The sequence below is a fragment of the Macadamia integrifolia genome, unplaced genomic scaffold (genome assembly GCF_013358625.1).
Source record: "Macadamia integrifolia cultivar HAES 741 unplaced genomic scaffold, SCU_Mint_v3 scaffold_30A, whole genome shotgun sequence".
In the NCBI taxonomy this organism is placed as follows: Eukaryota; Viridiplantae; Streptophyta; class Magnoliopsida; order Proteales; family Proteaceae; genus Macadamia; species Macadamia integrifolia.
In genome coordinates, this window is record NW_024870663.1 from 31,595 (window position 1) to 48,910 (window position 17,316).

Here is a 17,316-nt window from a genome sequence, read left to right on the forward strand (position 1 = left end):
ATTATAAGTTATGACATTATTTTTAAGAGTTGAATGAACTAAATTTTCTAAAAAAAAAAATTTTAAAAATATATTTTTTTGAGAAAAATCAAAAATTTCCATGGAAGTTGTAGAGCACTTGTTCTTACATAACATATAAAAAATCTGAACATTTTTAACCATTGAGCATGACTAGATCTAAGAAATTTGAAAAAAATTGAAACCCTCATTTTCTCTTGAAAAAAGTTTGTAAATCTTTATAAATCCAATGGTTTCATGTAGTAATGATGCATAAAATGTGATTCTAAGTATGATGAACCTTAGATTTATAAAAAAACTTGAAAATCTGAGGTTAAAGTTGAAAAAAGTGAGTAAAGATTCAAGAACTTACTATTCAAATGTTTCAACTTTCAAGTTCAAGCCTTCAAGGTTCTTCTTGGACTATGTTTCTCTCCTTCTTTGAACCATTCACTTCCACAATGTTTCTTTCAATCTACCATCTGAGTCTCCAAAAAGGTGTGTGAATCAAAAGGGAAGAAAGAAGCAAAATATAGAAAACTGTTGGTGAGAGTGTGAAGTGTTTGTTTCAAACAACAAAAAATTCACACTTAAGTAACCGTATCGTACCGTACGATACGGCTCGATACTGCACGATACCTTCGATACGTACCGATACTCTCGGGAATTTTTAGATTTTCAAAAGTTTGTATTGTAGAATATCGTACGTATTTGTACCGATACGGTACGGCACGATACGTATGATACGCTGATATACAAAAGAGGCCCAAAATTCCCCGTAGGGTATCGGTATGTATCGTGCCGATGCCTACCGATACGGATACATATCGGCCGATACGGCACGATACGCACCGATACTTAAAACCATGCCTAGATCTTTTAAGAGTGGTTGAAAGTTTCCTAATTCATGTCGACAACATAACTCCCAATTCAATCATCAGAATTGTCTCATATATGGAGGTTTGTAAACCATATAGGACCTTCATCTACTCCAAATTCCAGCTCCATCGGAGCTACGGTTTGTGAGTAATTGAAATCTTCTCTAGTCAGCCAGAATTTTAGATCCTGCCTGGGATTAGGTCTTATGTGATCTAGTCTTACATCACTGTGTACCCTAGACGTCCTTGTATTTTTTCTTTGTGTCCATTATATCTAGTCTAGCAATGATATAATTTTGTTTATATGCCACATCAAGACTTAACATATAAGACACATCAATACAATATGGTATATCATTATGCTAGCAATGACCTAATATGGGAAAACCTACAAATAATGAACACACTATAGGATATAAAGAGCATATTCATTGAAAAATAAACCAAGAGCACAATAGGGCATAATTAAGAAATTGAATTATATGTACAAAGCATGTAAAAATGTAAATAATTAAGAAACAAAATTAAATATATTTCACAACAAACTCATACACCCAAAATCCAATAAAATTCAGTTCAGTTGCAAGACTGAAGTAGATGTATACCAATAAACTAGCAGTGCCAGAGGGAGCATTCTTCAATGCAACAATTGCCTACACAAGAGCAGAGGGTATTTAGTCCTATATCAAAGTTCTAAGTTCTACCGCAACTAAAAATAAACATAAGGAGCTGGTACCCGTAATAGAGAAGATGAAAGTGAATATAAAAAAAAAAATTAACAGACAAATGAGTGAGGAGATAAAATATTAAAAAATGGGGTACCTGTGGTAACACAAGTGAAGAAATGGAGAAAGTTATAAAGGAAAAGGAGGGAGAAGAAAAAAGTGGAAAGAGAATATAAAAAATAAAAAATAAAAAACCGAGTAGCTTAATTAAGAAATGAAGGAGAGAAAAGAAGAGAAAGAGACCTGTGATAAGATGGTAACAGAGAAACGAAGAAATTAAGAGGGGAAAAAAGAAAAGGAAGAAGAAACTTACTGTTACCGGGTAGTTGGACTTCGTCTAACGTAACTCGAAAGGGAAGAGATTCAAGGGTTTTCAGTAGCTTTGACCTCTGTTTTCTCTATTTATAACCAATGATTCCATGTAGTAGGCTGTAGGCTAATCCTGTATACATGCGAATGAAGAAGTAAGAAATAGAATCAAACAATTATATTTTTGTAAGTTAAAAAAAACCCCGAACAAAACACAAGTTGACCACCCAGCTGACAAGGTGCCCCAATGCATCCAAGGTGATGCCTAGGTGACACCCATGTGACCAAGGCAGTCCCCTTTATGCATTCAGTAAAGCGAGCCCATACCTAGCCCCTCAGTCAGCCCCCGGATGCCTATGCCGTGACAACTATGTTCTTGTGGGTCCACAGTGATCCCAAAGCTGGGTTTCGTGACCCAGGACTGCATTACACTGTTGCTGCCTAGCAGCAGCAATGTTCACCATCCAGCAATCGCCACCACCACTTCTGCCACTGCTGCTGGTGGAGAATTTCTGGCAGTGATGGCACTGATGATGGCAACAGAAGCAGCTGCAAGGGTGAGACAGGTGGAGAAATTGATGCAAATCGGAGAAGAAAGAGGAGGAAGTAGCCAGCCATTAGCTACTGTGGACAGTCCAGAAGCCTCCTATCCATGGGACACTTCTCTCTTGGTGTTCTATTCAGTTGAGACACTTCAGTTTTTGGTCCTACTGGGCTTCTTCAGTGTTCTATATTGTTGGGGCACTCAAAGCTGATACAGTCAATTGGATTTGATAGGGCACCTCTCTTTTGGTGCTCTATTAAGTTGAGACACTTAAGTTTTTGTTCCTGCTGCGTTGCTTTAGTGTTCTATTCTATTGGGGCACTTCAAGATGAATCAATCATTGGGATTGTAGTTTTCTTCTATTTCAATTCCGTTATTTTATCTTATCTTTACATGGAATAGGCCTGATATTAGCATTCCATATTATCTCTATCTCTAAAGTCACTCTTCTATTAGATTAGGAACTTGTTAAGCTGGTCGAGATGTGTTATCTTATCCCCATTTGACTGCTATTTATTTATTTAATTATTTCAATGGGCAATCTTGTCAGTAATTCAGTCCTTATGTTTTAAACTTTGGTTATCGAAGGCTGTAAATAGAGGTAAATGCCATAGTCCTACCCATCGATTTTTTGGGTGGTGAACAAAGAATTCATAACCAAAGAGAAAGAAAACAACAGGGATTCCCCAAGAGAGGGGGAGGAGTGAACAAATGAGAAGATACAATTGCAAAGCGCTGCCTTTACAGAAGGGGGGAGGCATTAGCTTGTAGAATACAGGGGGAAAGGCCCCAAGAATCGACAATCAACCTATTTGTAGGGGTGTCCTCCACTCCCCATCTATTATAGCAATACAATGCTTCATTCTTTTCGGAAACAGCTGTGGATCCAGTTGATTGTGTGGTGGACTCCAAGTACAGTGTCTTGGTGGTATTTTGGTCAGTTATCGTCTCATTTTCTGTTCTAATCATTCCCAAACAGGGTCAGATTTGCTTACTCCTCTGTTGAGTGCGACAGTGCTGCTTTGCTTTTCTGGTTCTGTTTCTGTTTGATCCCATCTGCTGATCTGATTGGTTTCAAATTTCATACATCAGTCTCCATTTTGCTGTTCTCTAATATTCTGTTATCGAATCTGGAATCTTCTGACAGATTGGTATAGTTCTGGACTGCTACTCCCACTCCTAGTAGCTCTAGGACTCTGCCAGATCTCACTAATCTGGTATCAGATTTGGCTCCTAGTCAGCAGGCTGAATCTTTTGGTGGAATAGCACTATCAATTTGAGTTTGGGTCAGTTCTGTAGTTCTGTTTTTATCTATCAGATTTCTCCAAATCTTGATTAATATCCCTATCCTGTGATTATGCTACACTAAAAATGTGCAGGGCATATATATATATATTCTTTTTCTTGAGAAACTCAGCGGAATTGTCCCACAGGTCTTCAACAGCACTCTGCCAGAATTTTGTGCTATGCCAATGATATCTGATATTTCTTCTTTTAACTGTTCTGATAATTCTTATTGGTGATCCAGTTAAAGCTACATTTGAACTAGATTTTCTGATTTGATTTGAGACTTCATTACAAACCCTCTGTGCGATCCTGGGGTTGGAATACTCTATTTGGTTGGGTTTTCTTTGGGCCCACCCAAACACTTAATAACTCTATTATAATCAATGGCAAGATTGTAGTTCCTTGGAAGAAGAGAGAATGGAGGAGGGAAAACACAACACTGGTTAACAAGCCATGCAACACCACAACAGGCAACTCAACTTTTTTTTTTTTTTTTTTCAATTCATTCTAATCTGTATTGTATTACATGTTCCATATAATGAAAAGGAAAAATATATTATTGGAAACCTACTCGTATAAGAAGCTAACAAACTAAGCCATATCTAAGAAAAAGCACTACTGAAAAACATCCTACATAATCTACCCACCCAAATAAAATAAAATGAACTAAAAGATTGAATCCTATAGTTTAGCAACTACCTTTGAACCAAAAAACTGGGTTGGACCAGGTGCGTTTTGGATTCGGTCTTCAAGGAGGATCATTCCCATCCAGCCAGGCTAAGGCAACTGCATCAACTCGCCTCCTATGAAAACAACTCGACAGATGGGAACCAAGGATACCATCCAAGTTGACTCATTTGAGTAGAAATAATCCAACGGTGCCATCCGACAATGCGCTTGAGTTTGATGGTAGAAAGCTCCTTTCTCATGGCTACAATGTTGTGCCTTTTTGTCAAATAATAGCCACGGTCGCCTGAGGAGGATGTGACACACCTTCAGTGGCAGAATGTCACTGCACTGTATTGATCAACCCCCTAATAGAATATGTGAGCAAACCCTGTTCATTGATTTTTAAGTTGGTGTTCAACCAAGCAACTTTGTAGGAGTTTGTGGCTGTCTTCAAACCAAGCTTGTGAGTGACATCTTTAGAGACGACATTGGTACAACTACCACTGTTGATTGCCATAGTGCACAGACCTTTGTTGCATCATACTCTGGTTTAGAATATGCTGATGCAGTGCCAATCATCCTCATCAAATACCGGAAAAATGCTTGTGAATCTATTGGCATTTTTTGTAATTTTCTGTGAATTTAGACTAGCTTTTGAAGCACTTCCTCTGCCTTTTGGGACTGAACGTCTGCCAATGAGATGCATGTTCATCCTTTATGAATGTACTTACCCGTGTCTGCTGCATGGCAAGTCATGATGGATGGTGATTCTTGCTAATGGATTGATATATTTATAATGTATCAGTTTAGTTCAGGAACTTTTCTTTGTTCAGAAATCTCTCTTTTGGTCGACATCATGTAAAAAGAAAAGAACATGTCCTTCTCTTGATGACCATGCTTAATCGAAGATCTTTGCCTCTAAACCTGCAGATCTTTTAGACTTTAAGTTTAGCTCTATTCTAATTTTTTTAACTATTTGGCAGGATATGGGAATTGAGGACCCTGAGTTTGTTGAGTTGGTCAATAAAATAGAGGAATTGGAACAGAGGTTATTTGCCCACCCAATGCATAAGGTTTGAAATGTTGGTCGGAATCAATATGGAGCATTTATATATCCAAACTCTTCGAATATATTTGTGAATTAGAACAACTTGCATGAGCTTGATTCAATTTGGCGAAATATTTGCTGTGCAGTCTCAAGATGAGCAACAGATCAAGTGTTTCCAAAGGAAAGCAGAGGTTAATCATGAAATTCAACAACTCAAATCTAAGATGCGGGACTCCCAGGTATTCAATCTTTTCATTGTATGATACAGTGATCTTGGCGTGTTTATGAAAGATGGAGAGGCACACTCTTTTTAAGACGGGGAGAATAAGTGATATCATGCTGCCTTCATCATGCAAAATACATCCAAGAATTTTGATACCTAGAACATTATGTTGCAAACTTGTATATTTTCGTGGCTTGGTCGATTTGAGCCCCGGTAATCTCCTGGGTGGGACTGATTGAATGGAGTTGGGGTGGTCGTGAACCTTCATTCCTATTCATGTAGACATCCCGTTCCTTAATTTTTTTCTTTTGTAGAAAATGTAAGAATATGGCTGGTGTTTGGAGAATTTCAGTGGAAATTATATCATGCTGCATATCAATTATATGTTATTTAATTGCATATGATGGTTCTGTAGCTTCAAAAATTCCGTGATGAGCTCAAGAACCGTTCTCGGGTTTTGAAGAAGCTTGGCCATATTGACGCTGATGGTGTTGTTCAGTTAAAGGGGCGTGCTGCTTGCTTGATAGACACAGGAGATGAACTCCTTGTTACTGAACTGATGTTCAATGGTGATTATGCTATCCACCTTTTTCTTTTCATTACGTGGGCTATATTGTCATCTAGTTGCCTATATGATTTCTAATTGAATAGTTGGGTAGGTACGTTTAATGATCTTGATCATCACCAAGTGGCTGCTCTAGCTAGCTGCTTCATTCCTGTGGATAAGTCAAACGAACAAATACATTTGAGAACTGAACTTGCAAAACCATTACAGCAACTCCAGGACAGTGCAAGAAGAATAGCAGAAGTGAGTAACGTACTGCTTTATTTGTTGTTCGAGTTTTGCACATTGTTTTTGTGAAGCAGTTTGATCTTGCTGCATATGGCTGCAGATACAACGTGAATGCAAATTGGATGTAAATGTTGATGAGTATGTGGATTCAACAGTAAGACCATTCTTGATGGATGTGATATACTGTTGGTCGAAGGTTAGTGATATCATTTGCTTTTGTGGTAGATAAGAAATTAAGTGGTTTCTTTTGATCAATATCGTGCTTCTTTGTGAACTCAGTTAATCCAAGAGCTAATGTTTCTTCTATTCCAAGTGGTTCATGCTTTATGTAACTTGCTTGTCATGTTATCTGATAATGCTGGTTTAAGGAATTTTCAGCTTCTTCCTTCTTTTTCCGTTTCAGGGTGCAACTTTTGCAGAGGTTATAGAAATGACTGATATCTTTGAGGGTAGTATCATACGAGCTTCTAGAAGGCTTGATGAGTTTTTGAACCAGGTAAATGGGAATCTAGGTATACCACCCCACCCGCGGGGGGTGGGGGATACTCTTTAACTGCTTGAGGGTCTATTGTTCGGCGTTTCATAGTTCTTATGCACTATGTAAATATTAAAATTTTGCGTTTTGTTTCGGAGTAATATCTTACTTTTAACAATCTTTGTCATGCATTGTTGTGCTTCCTTGTTTTTGGTGCTCTCAGTTGTGTGCTGCTGCTCATGCTGTGGGAGAGGTTGATTTGGAGAAAAAGTTTGCTGCTGCCAGTGAGAGCCTTCGGCGAGGTATTATGTTCTCGAATTCGTTATATTTGTGATTTATGAGATGCCTTTGCCTGATTGGGTTCAAGCACATGGTTGGAGCCAGAGATAAGTTACATGTCATCACAACTGACCTCATGTGTTTCCTTGTTATTGTTCCATTTTTCTTGGTGTTTCCATGCCAAGCTGTATTTTATAAGCGTTAGTATCTGTTGTACATGGAATTTGAGGAACATGAAAATATATACAAAATTCTTAGTTTTCCAAATTAATCAGTGGCAGCTTTTGTTTGCTACAAGCCCATGGGAGGAACATTTCCTACTGAAACAATTGATGTGGCTATTCTGACCGTTGGATAGAGAGGTCGTGGTCTTGATTATGTGGCAATCAATCAAATACTCTTCAGTGTATTGGCATGTGTCTCATGTATGTCCCATGCACCTAGGGTCAACGTTTTAAAACTCGGGATTGGTCTCAACTCTCAACTGATTATCCAGATCGGTATCAGGCTGGATTGGATAGATTCTATCTCTAATTTTTTTTTTTTTAATTGATATTTTGGACCATTTTACGTTTGCATCGTACCATTAAAACACGCCTAGGGTATTCCGACAACTGTGTACTCTCCCACAGCCATGGATTTTCAAAGCTCTGGTTAGACATGTGGAAAGCTCTAGAAGACAAACTTGACATGTTAGTAGGGCCGACTGAGGAGGAAAAGATCAGGTCTATGGTAAATAAGTTGAAACGACATAATGGGAAGCAAGCTGTTCCAAACCTTGTCTCTGAAGCTTTGCCCTTCTGTGAGAACTAAGAACACCATTAAAGTTTCATACCAAGTACCATATGATTTTTATTGTCTCAAAATACTTAAGCTCCGTATATTCCGGGTCCCAAGTATACTCCACTCTTAAATCTTAACCGGACAAGATGCCAACCATGCGGATTTGTTGTCACAAACCACTTGTCCTGCTTTTCATGGTTTTTCTTTTAATTGGATATTACACCTTAGGTATCACATGAAGACTGTACCTCTTGCGAAACAGGGGTTAAAGCTATATACATTTGTCCCTCACAGACCGTATCGTAGCGGAGTCTCGTGCACTAGGTTGCTCTCTTAAGATGAACAAAATAAACCTCATCCCGATATATAGTTAGATATATTCGGTTCAATAGTTTGGTTAATCCTACCTTCCTTGCCCTACAAGCTAGCGTAGTAGCAACAAAAAAGTACTTAGTCCTTGCACATTATAATTACATGTAGTATGGATAAAAGAGAAGAAAAAAATCCCACTTCTCTGAGTTAACCATCGACATAACATTATAACTCTTCATTATCCACCCAAATTTCTATCTTCCTGTTTATAAAGTTGATTTAAAAAGCATAATAGAACCCATTCACTACTATAAGACTGTATTCTTAGAGCCATCACGAAGAGGATTGACTGATCCCTAGTAGATAAGGTTTGATATTCAACTAGAAACATATTTGATAGTTCTGAAGGCAGAGGAATAGTAGAACCAATTTGGAGAAGGTTTGGGCAAAAAAGTGTTAACAGGGACAAAACGGTAATTCCCCTGGCGGGAACAACAAAATCCTTATTTTTTTTTTCAATATTACTGGTGAATGAGATTTCCAATGAGACTCAGAGGGACTCATTCCACAATTGCTGACGAACTCTAGAGTGAAAAAAATGTGGTTATTTGCAGTGGACAAGTCTTCTAACGTTGTAGAGAATTCACCGGACCCGTCATTTTGAAAACATCCCGTGCCAAAGTCATTGAATGTATAAATCGTCAATTCCTAGGGCCTAAAAAGGCCAAACTCATCTTTTTCATTAAGCTCGACAAAATTTATGAACCCTCAATGTCATGCTCCAAAAAGAAATCGTAATAGAAGCAAACATTCAAAGTTATCCCACAATACAGATCTTGGGTTAATGCTATGATGGTTCATATGATATTTGGACCATATATCTTTTTGGTATAGAAAAAACAATATTTTTCTTTGTCCACATGTTGGGAATCATGAAGCACAGGGCTGAACCGGTTCCAAAGAAATAGGAGCCAACACAGGGGATTGAAAAAATTAGGCCAAAATCTTGTTGAGTGGAAATCAAACAAAGCTATATAGTTAGTGGATCGAGCTCCTCTGTTGCGTCCTTTCTTGGCGGAGCCTGGTGGAGGCTGCCTACGATTTTGACACATGGCGTTGGCCATGTGTATGATGGATAATACAAGATGAGAGGAAACGGTCTAAATTTTGATTTTGAAAAGTGGACCGAGCCGGGTCGACCAAAACTAGGAAAACCCTAAATCCTCCACCTTTTCTTCTTCTTCTTCTTCCTCTCCCTCTTTCCCTCTTCTGGTTGTACGAAAGCAAGCAAGCAAACCCTCTCCTCTGGGTTTAAAATCGTTTGCAATTCCGATTTGGTACAATTCCGTGAAATTCCACCTTCAGTGGATGACACGTGTATTGATACCAATGCAAAAGTCCAGATCTGATTTAAATGACTCTTCACTGATTTAAGGTTTTATTAGTTGTACCAGATCTGGACCATTGCATTGGTATCAATACACGTGTCACCTCCCGAAGGTGGTATTTTAAGGAATTGTACCAAATCGGAATTGCAGACGATTTTAACCCCTCACTCCCCCCCGGAAGGTGGTATTTCACGGAATTGTACCAGATCGGAATTGCAGACGATTTTAACCCCTCTCCTCTGTGTCCTCTCTTCTGCTCGGAGGAAGCAAACCCGCACAAGCTCCTCTGCTGCGTCCTATGACACCACCGACGACGCCGCCTTGGCCTATGATTGCGAGGCCTTTAGGCTGAGAGGAGAGAATGCTCGTCTCAACTTGCCCGAACTCTTTCTAGGCAAGGACAGTATAGAGAGAGCAGCTGCAACAGCTCCTGGTTCATCCCCTCCTACCCGCCTAGACAATCGCCAACCCAGCCGGTTCCAGCCGCAGAAACCTCCGGAAGGCCTAAAGTTGAACGCTCAGGCTATGGAGATATTGCCAACACCTCAAGACGATCCGGATAAGCCCAATTTTGAGGGCAATTCTCCTTCCAGATTGGGGTTGAGTGAGGTCACGGCAATTACTGAAGAACTGTGCTTACACCTGCGGCTTCTGTGACAGGGGAAGGCGTTTCTGGGTCCCCGGAATTTCCATGGAGGGAAATGATGGAGGAGGCTTGGCTTAGTGCTATTCCAGCTGGTTGGGGTCCAGGTAGCCCTGTTTGGGACCATATTGATGGCTCAAATAATCTACTTCTGCAACCCAATCTCCCTATACCATCTTCCCGTCCCCAAGAATTCGACGCCTTTGATATTTCAAATCAGCAGGCCACCTCTGTTTCTTCTTCTTCCTCCTCCTCCTCCTGTCCCATGAACATGTTCTTTTGGAAGGAAGGTGATTAACACCTGCCAGTCCACCTGACGCACATCCGCAACAAGATTCATATACGCTTTAGGCGAGTTAAACCAACACCCCTCCCCCTTCCCCTCTCTCTCTCTTTTTGCTTTTGGTAGTTTAAGTTAGACAATTCCCTCATAGTCTCACAGGTTGCAGGTTTTTAAGAAAGACAGCCCGTGATTTCTTAGGAATAAGAGTTTTTGAAACCCAGTTTCCTCTTTTCAGTTACCCAAAACTTTCACATTCAAAGACCCCCATTTTAAAGTGATGTTAAAATAATGCAAATCACCTGCATTCTTTATTACTTCCACCACCCCTAACAACCCATTTGCTTCGATCCCAGAAGATAAAACTTTAAGATATTAGATGAATTAAGAACAGAAAACTGGTTCAAATCCAAAACATTAACGATTTACAAAGACCACTCATGAACAAATCCAATGCAAAACAGACACAAATTACATTCCCTATGTACTTGCAGACTCATCTCTTACCTTGTGCGGGTTTGCTTCCTCCGAGCAGAAGAGAGGACACAGAGGGATTTAGGTTTTTTTTACGGTTTTGGTCAACCCGGCTCGGTCGAGTTTTCAAAACTAAGATTTAGACCGTTTTCTCTCATCTTGTATTATCCACCATATATGTGTTGGCCACGTGTCAGAATCATAGTCAGCCTCCGCCAAGCTCTACCAAGAAATGATGTAGCAAAGGAGCTCGATCCATAGTTAGTTTGTGTCGTTTCTAGTCGTTTTGGTTCTAAATCCCTACATGATGCATGAATCTTGGCTTAGGACATGAGGTTCATCCTTAGCAAGGAAAATACCAAAGCCATGATAAAGAAAACAAATAACAAGGATGATCAAGAGATTTGATAAGTCTCTAGTGGTGTTGCCATTGTGAGAATAATATACCAAACAAAGGTTCTAGTCTCAATGACAACACCATCTAAATTTAGGGTCTTAAACCCACATTAAACATGATTCCATCCGAACTATTGTCCAAAAAATTGGGTTAATGTCAGATCGTAGATCAAGGAAGGTGTTAGGCACCTCAGTCATCCCACTTAAACCAGATTTCACACTTAGGGCTGATTTGGTATTATTTCAATTTTAATTTCAATTTTGAATTGATTTCACTGAAATAGTCAACAAATAGATTTTTGGAAAAAAAATTGAAATTGTTTTGATTGCATCAATTTAAAATATTTCAAGAATAAGAAATTCATTTGACAGTTTAATTTTTGGAATAGATTCTCAATCTTATTGTGGGCCTATCATATGTAATATGTACAAGTTAAGATATGGATTGAGAGTGAATCGTTTCTGACTACGGATTTTATTTATTTATTTATTTTTTCCCCTTTTTCTTAGAGGGATAGAGGGAGGGGGGAGAATTTGGATTACACAAGTCAAAGATGTAAAAGATAGTTAAAATCTGGATTCGATTCGCATCCCTATCAATTTAGGGGTTTCAGTACCCGATCAGAGATATCCAAATCTAATAAAATCTGATCCATAATCAGTATGTTCACATCTCTACCCTCATATGTGGAGCGTTTGCTTTTATCCCAAAAGAAAAGCTGATCATAACGGTTAGGAATTTGATACCAGTTCCAGTTTATAAATTAGGAACTTGGTAACACCGTCTTAACATCTCCAGCCAACAGAAAATGACTTCTTTTAAATGTAATTAAATGGCACATGAAGAGTTCATCTTAAGTTGAAATTTTAACCATGACTAGATGGGGATAACATATCCATCAAAACTGGGAAAGGCCTTGACAGAAACTACTATGTGGTGGGAAATCTCCTTTCAGTTGGAATGCTTTCCATTGACTAGAATAGCTAAATGAGAAATCCAAATGGCAAAATAATCTCAGTTCAGTTTAACTTCATTTGGAAAGAATCTTGCTTTAAGGATTCCCTTGGTTTAGGGACTCCAAGAGGTCACTGTATCTTCTATGCACAAGTACATCTTAAGCAAGTACTGTCACTCTGATCATAGAACTGAAGAAGAATATGTGTTACAATCATGAAAAAATAAATCAAAATGAAAATTTCCTTTTCACTCAGAACATACATCCACTAAATTCCATAAAAAGAACTCAATCCAACAAAGAAGATTAAGAAATTGAGGATGAGACAGAAGCAGGTAAGAAATTCTACTAGATTTCTCATTCAAAAATTGAAACTGTCATTCCCAACATTTATCTGATACATTGCCATTTAAGTATTGATGTTAGTCTCTTCTCAATTCCAAAACCACATCAAAGGTGGTGGCTACCGTTTCTTCCTCCCACCCCACACTGCTAATCAAAGTTATGTAGGAAAATGAATGTGTCAGCAGCCCTAACAGATCTATTGCTGAGGTTAAAAGCAAACTTCGCAATACCAGGCCTAAATAAAAGTAGAGAATAAGCAGGGAAGACAACAGTCAAATGTGTTGGGGGGATGCTTTCTATTTCATCTTTTCCCTTCCTTTCGTAATTATGAGTCCATGGCAATGGGTTCTTGAAGGGGAACAAGCTGTATCGGTGCGATATGGAAATTGAGGGGCACGTGAGTCGCTACTAAATTCTCCTCTGGTCTCACAATAGGACCAACAATCTTCCTCACTTCATTTGCCAGCTCTATCACATAGGCCTCTTCATGACCTGTTGATATATTTACACAACATGTCAGATTGTTAATGTAGTATAAAGGATACTTCCCTAGAAAGAAGCAAAGAAGGAAATATCAAGTAGGATATTATGTTCTTACATACAAAGACATGGGAAAAGTTTCATAGAGAAGGCAATATGGTTTGTTAATCTATCTATTCAACATGATATATGGGGGTGAGTGAAAGCGAGGGATGGGATTCAAAGTCGAAGTAAGCAATGGACTCCTTCGTATGCGGTCAAAGCACAAGGTAGCTAAGTCAAAGCAAGGGATGATGGGCTCTTTCTTTCCCGGTCAATCGTTCCTAGTGAAAGCAAGGGGGCAGGTGGTCAAAGTTACCTATATCATACAAGGCTTTCTCCAATTTGAAAAGGTACTCTCTGTTGTTCCCACATGGTCCAGCAGCTATTGCAATTTGCCTGCAACATAAGCGAATGAAGATTGAATATTCAGATGGAAGAATCCAAAGGGAGAAGATGAGAGGACAAAAGGAATGTCATTGTTGTTACCTTGCCATGTTCTCTAATGGGGCTGGCCCTAAATAATACTTGTTTAATTCTTTGTCTGGAGTGGATTTGAATCTGCAAAATTAAAAACGATAAAAGGTTGGGATTGTATTCATCTATGCTTTTTTTCCTATTCCCAATTTTCCTTGATTCCACCGTGGAATGAGTCAGCATCCAGGGAACAAGGACAGTTCTTCCTGTATTAGGCAACACTTCATTTTTTTGAAAGAAGCTGTGCATAATTTTCATTGCAGATGTTGAGTTAGACATATTGTATTCTTTTCGACACCAAACAAGATATTTCACTGTCCTTATTCCCTAGGTCAGCAATTTGTTCAAGAAAATATTCAAATATTTCAAATTGATATTTTTTGGAATTTTCGGAAGTGTGGACAATAAGTACTTACACCAACACGCCTGTTAAGATAGGCATTATAGTGTCTTCCTCCTGAATAAGAATGAAAACAAACGAAGGCATAAGTAATGAAGAAACATATTAGCAGTTCCAGGTATATCGCACCAAAATGATTCCAAAACATGTCCTCACCGTGTAGAAGTCTGCAAGAGCCTTCAGATCATATTCACATTCTCTTCTCTCTAAGTACTACAAAGTAAAGAAAACAGGGTTCAATTTATAATGGAAGTCAGTTTGAGTGAAAGATAAATTTAAATTTAGTAAGCTGCTAGCATATTGGCATTAAAGTACGTACTTCCATCGCCACTTTTTCCCTTTCTGGACCTCCTCTAACACAGTACGCAGCACCCCACTGGTAGATGATTCCAAACACAAAGTGTGAGCTAAAAATACTCATATCTCCATTGAAGAAACAATAAATGAATAATACCAATTATCTAACTCTAAAATCAATGATTTCTTAAAATATATTTTCAATATCATTTTTTTGGGGAGATGTTGCAAATTATGAAGTGCAAACTACCATCTCTCATATCTCAAATGCATATCTGCTAAAATTCGAGTTCGAATTGTCCATCTATGCTAATGGCACATCAAACAGTCGATGAATTCTTTTCATTGCAAACAATGTTATTGCTTGTGGCTCAATAAGGACTGAATGGAGAAGTAATATGAATGAGACATCAAAAACAGGTTCTACTTACACAAATGGCTCCTTCGCTGTCTTCCAGAGTCAAAGTTCTTGCTGGGTTTGCAGGCGTACCCCTGTGATCAATGCATGCTGAAACAGGAGAATAATAGAAGCACATATAAACATCAACTAATCCTCAAAACTACTCAACCCATTAACGGGCAGAATACAACAATGAAAGCCAAATAGGGAATATATAAGCTTTGTCTACTGGTTTGAAAAACCTTACCAAGATCAAAGACCCGCTTATGATCCTTGATGAAGCCTACTATTCTCTCATCAAATTCAAATCCTGGGTTCCATACCAACGAACCGTAGCCAAAAACCCATAGAACCATGATTGGATTTATCCTGAGAAGTAGCAGAAGTTTCAGTAAAGACCCCAAACATGTGAAAGTGTGGTTTTTTAAGGGCTATATTATGAAATCAAGCAAATGTTATAATGGAGAGCATATTTGTTTAATTTCTTCTCCCTTCCATTTACAGATTCAACAACAGTGAGAAACTATTAAAATCTACTCCTTATCAAAAGTGACAATGTGCATAAAATAAGATCTAATGTTAATGGCATATTATGATTTGCACTAGGTAGCTGCTCATGCTAATCTGTAATTCAATGCAGCTCAGAAAATCGAAATTAAAGGGAAACTCCGTTTCTCTGTTTAGATTCCCCATCCATTGGAAAACACGATAGTAAAACAGAACAAAGAAAACCCAGAAATTATCAAATGGGTATCAATTAAATCCAAAGAAAAAAAGAAAAAAAGGAGAGACTTAAGTGAATCAAGCTAGGGTACCGAGCATTTACTATAGATTCGATTTGAAAGAGATAAAATAAAATCAAATAGATCTCTCAAAATGAAGAACAGCATAATGTGTCTCAGAAATAAGAAAAATTTCAAATAGAAGAAATAAGAAAAATTTCAAATAGAAGCTGGTAGAAATCTTGGGAAACCTGAGAAATTGTCAGGACTCGGCAGCTTCGTCCAGAGAAAGACAACGAAAGAAGAAAGATCTAAAGAGGGTTTTCTTTTCCTCTCTCCCTTCTCTCTCTTTTCTGGTTTGCCCTTTCAAACTCCTTAAAGCCACAAGCCAGGTTTTGAAGAAGGAGAGTATTTAAAGGAGACGATAAGAAACTGAAAACCAACTACCAAACCACGTATGGGCATGTTATGTATGCTATGATCTGATGCATATATAATAATACCCATTCATACATGCATGGATGTGTGCATGTCATGTGAGATTTGACCAAATCAAGAAAATTGGCCCGGGTCATATTTACTTATTTAACCAGGTTTGACATCAAACCCGGTTAGTGGAAACATTCTTGTTGAAATGTAAACGATTGTTGGGAGAATGGGATTTGAGATACTTTGCTCCAATTTTGTGCCATTGTTTTCATGAAAGGCTCATCATTTTTAATCATATGAATAATTCAATGTGAATATTTTGATTGTTAAAGAAATAAAGCAATGTTTGAAAATTCTAGGCATCAAGTTTTAATATCTAATATCAAAATTTTTTTCTTGGTAATGAAATATCTATATCAAGTACATTGTCCACCATTTGGTCGATTGTACGGTTTTAGGAATTGATTGTATTGATCGACAGCAATACTGATACTGATACTTGGTGGATACTAGATCTTTGTTATTACTATTTTTGGGGTATAGTGATTAGAAAAAAGAAAAAATGACAAATACAAAATCTATGGACAAATACAATTTCAATCTCATTCGATATTGATCCAAATCAATTTAGATTGGATAGAATTGTCCCTGGATTAAAAATTTATTATATATATATATATATATATATTTACCCTTGGCCATATGTTCATCTTAAAAACCGATCTTTTTTATTAAGACGATATTGATTCCTAGATTCATGACTTGGGGTGGTAATTTTGACAGTCAAATAGATAGGATGAGTGACCACCTATTAACTTCTGAACTTAAAAAGAAAAAAAAAAGTTGATGAGCGATTAGATCCGGTTCAACACAAAACCAATTCGCATCCGACTCCGGTTTGTGTCCATATAAGTCAATATGATCATTCAACATGTGATGCGATATTATATATAGCATAGCCATGATGTGCATGCATACCTCCAAATCAGTTCAAACATTAGATTTCGAGGAAGTTGAAATAAGATACATTGAATTTGGACGCTTTGAGGGAACTCGGAAAGCCACGGAAAGCGCTGAGACATTGGTTTCGTAGAAGTTGAAGGTACATTGAATTTGGACACTTTTTATCAGTTGCTTTGGGAATTGAACTCACTCTCAAAACAGAAAGCACACGGAAAGCGTTGGTACTTGTGCTCACGTTGAAAACTTGCAAATCCCTAACATCAAAACAGCTATTTCACCAACGCCACTCTTTCCGTGACTTCGCA

The 17,316-nt window shown here is 38.1% G+C and overlaps 3 protein-coding genes across 3 annotated transcripts; 2 read left to right on the forward strand and 1 right to left on the reverse strand.

Moving 5' to 3' along the window:
- Positions 1-5,325: 5,325 nt before the first annotated feature.
- LOC122071604 (DExH-box ATP-dependent RNA helicase DExH10-like) lies at positions 5,326-7,498 on the forward strand. The gene is made up of 7 exons (XM_042635991.1): positions 5,326-5,482; positions 5,604-5,696; positions 6,096-6,249; positions 6,340-6,488; positions 6,574-6,669; positions 6,877-6,969; positions 7,172-7,498. Exons 1-7 carry the CDS (start codon positions 5,396-5,398, stop codon positions 7,280-7,282), a joined length of 783 nt encoding a protein of 260 aa, XP_042491925.1. The 5' UTR covers positions 5,326-5,395; the 3' UTR covers positions 7,283-7,498.
- A 389-nt stretch (positions 7,499-7,887) lies between these two features.
- Positions 7,888-10,651, forward strand: LOC122071615 (ethylene-responsive transcription factor ERF054-like). The gene is made up of 3 exons (XM_042636001.1): positions 7,888-7,959; positions 9,930-10,287; positions 10,371-10,651. Exons 1-3 carry the CDS (start codon positions 7,888-7,890, stop codon positions 10,649-10,651), a joined length of 711 nt encoding a protein of 236 aa, XP_042491935.1.
- Positions 10,652-12,793: 2,142 nt separating this feature from the next.
- LOC122071607 (gamma-glutamylcyclotransferase 2-1-like) lies at positions 12,794-16,027 on the reverse strand. Its single transcript, XM_042635992.1, has 9 exons — positions 15,871-16,027; positions 15,145-15,266; positions 14,929-15,005; positions 14,520-14,576; positions 14,357-14,413; positions 14,217-14,257; positions 13,813-13,884; positions 13,643-13,722; positions 12,794-13,296 (listed from the first exon to the last, which is right to left on the reverse strand). Exons 2-9 carry the CDS (start codon positions 15,251-15,253, stop codon positions 13,130-13,132), a joined length of 660 nt encoding a protein of 219 aa, XP_042491926.1. The 5' UTR covers positions 15,254-15,266; positions 15,871-16,027; the 3' UTR covers positions 12,794-13,129.
- Between the last annotated feature and the right edge of the window lie 1,289 nt (positions 16,028-17,316).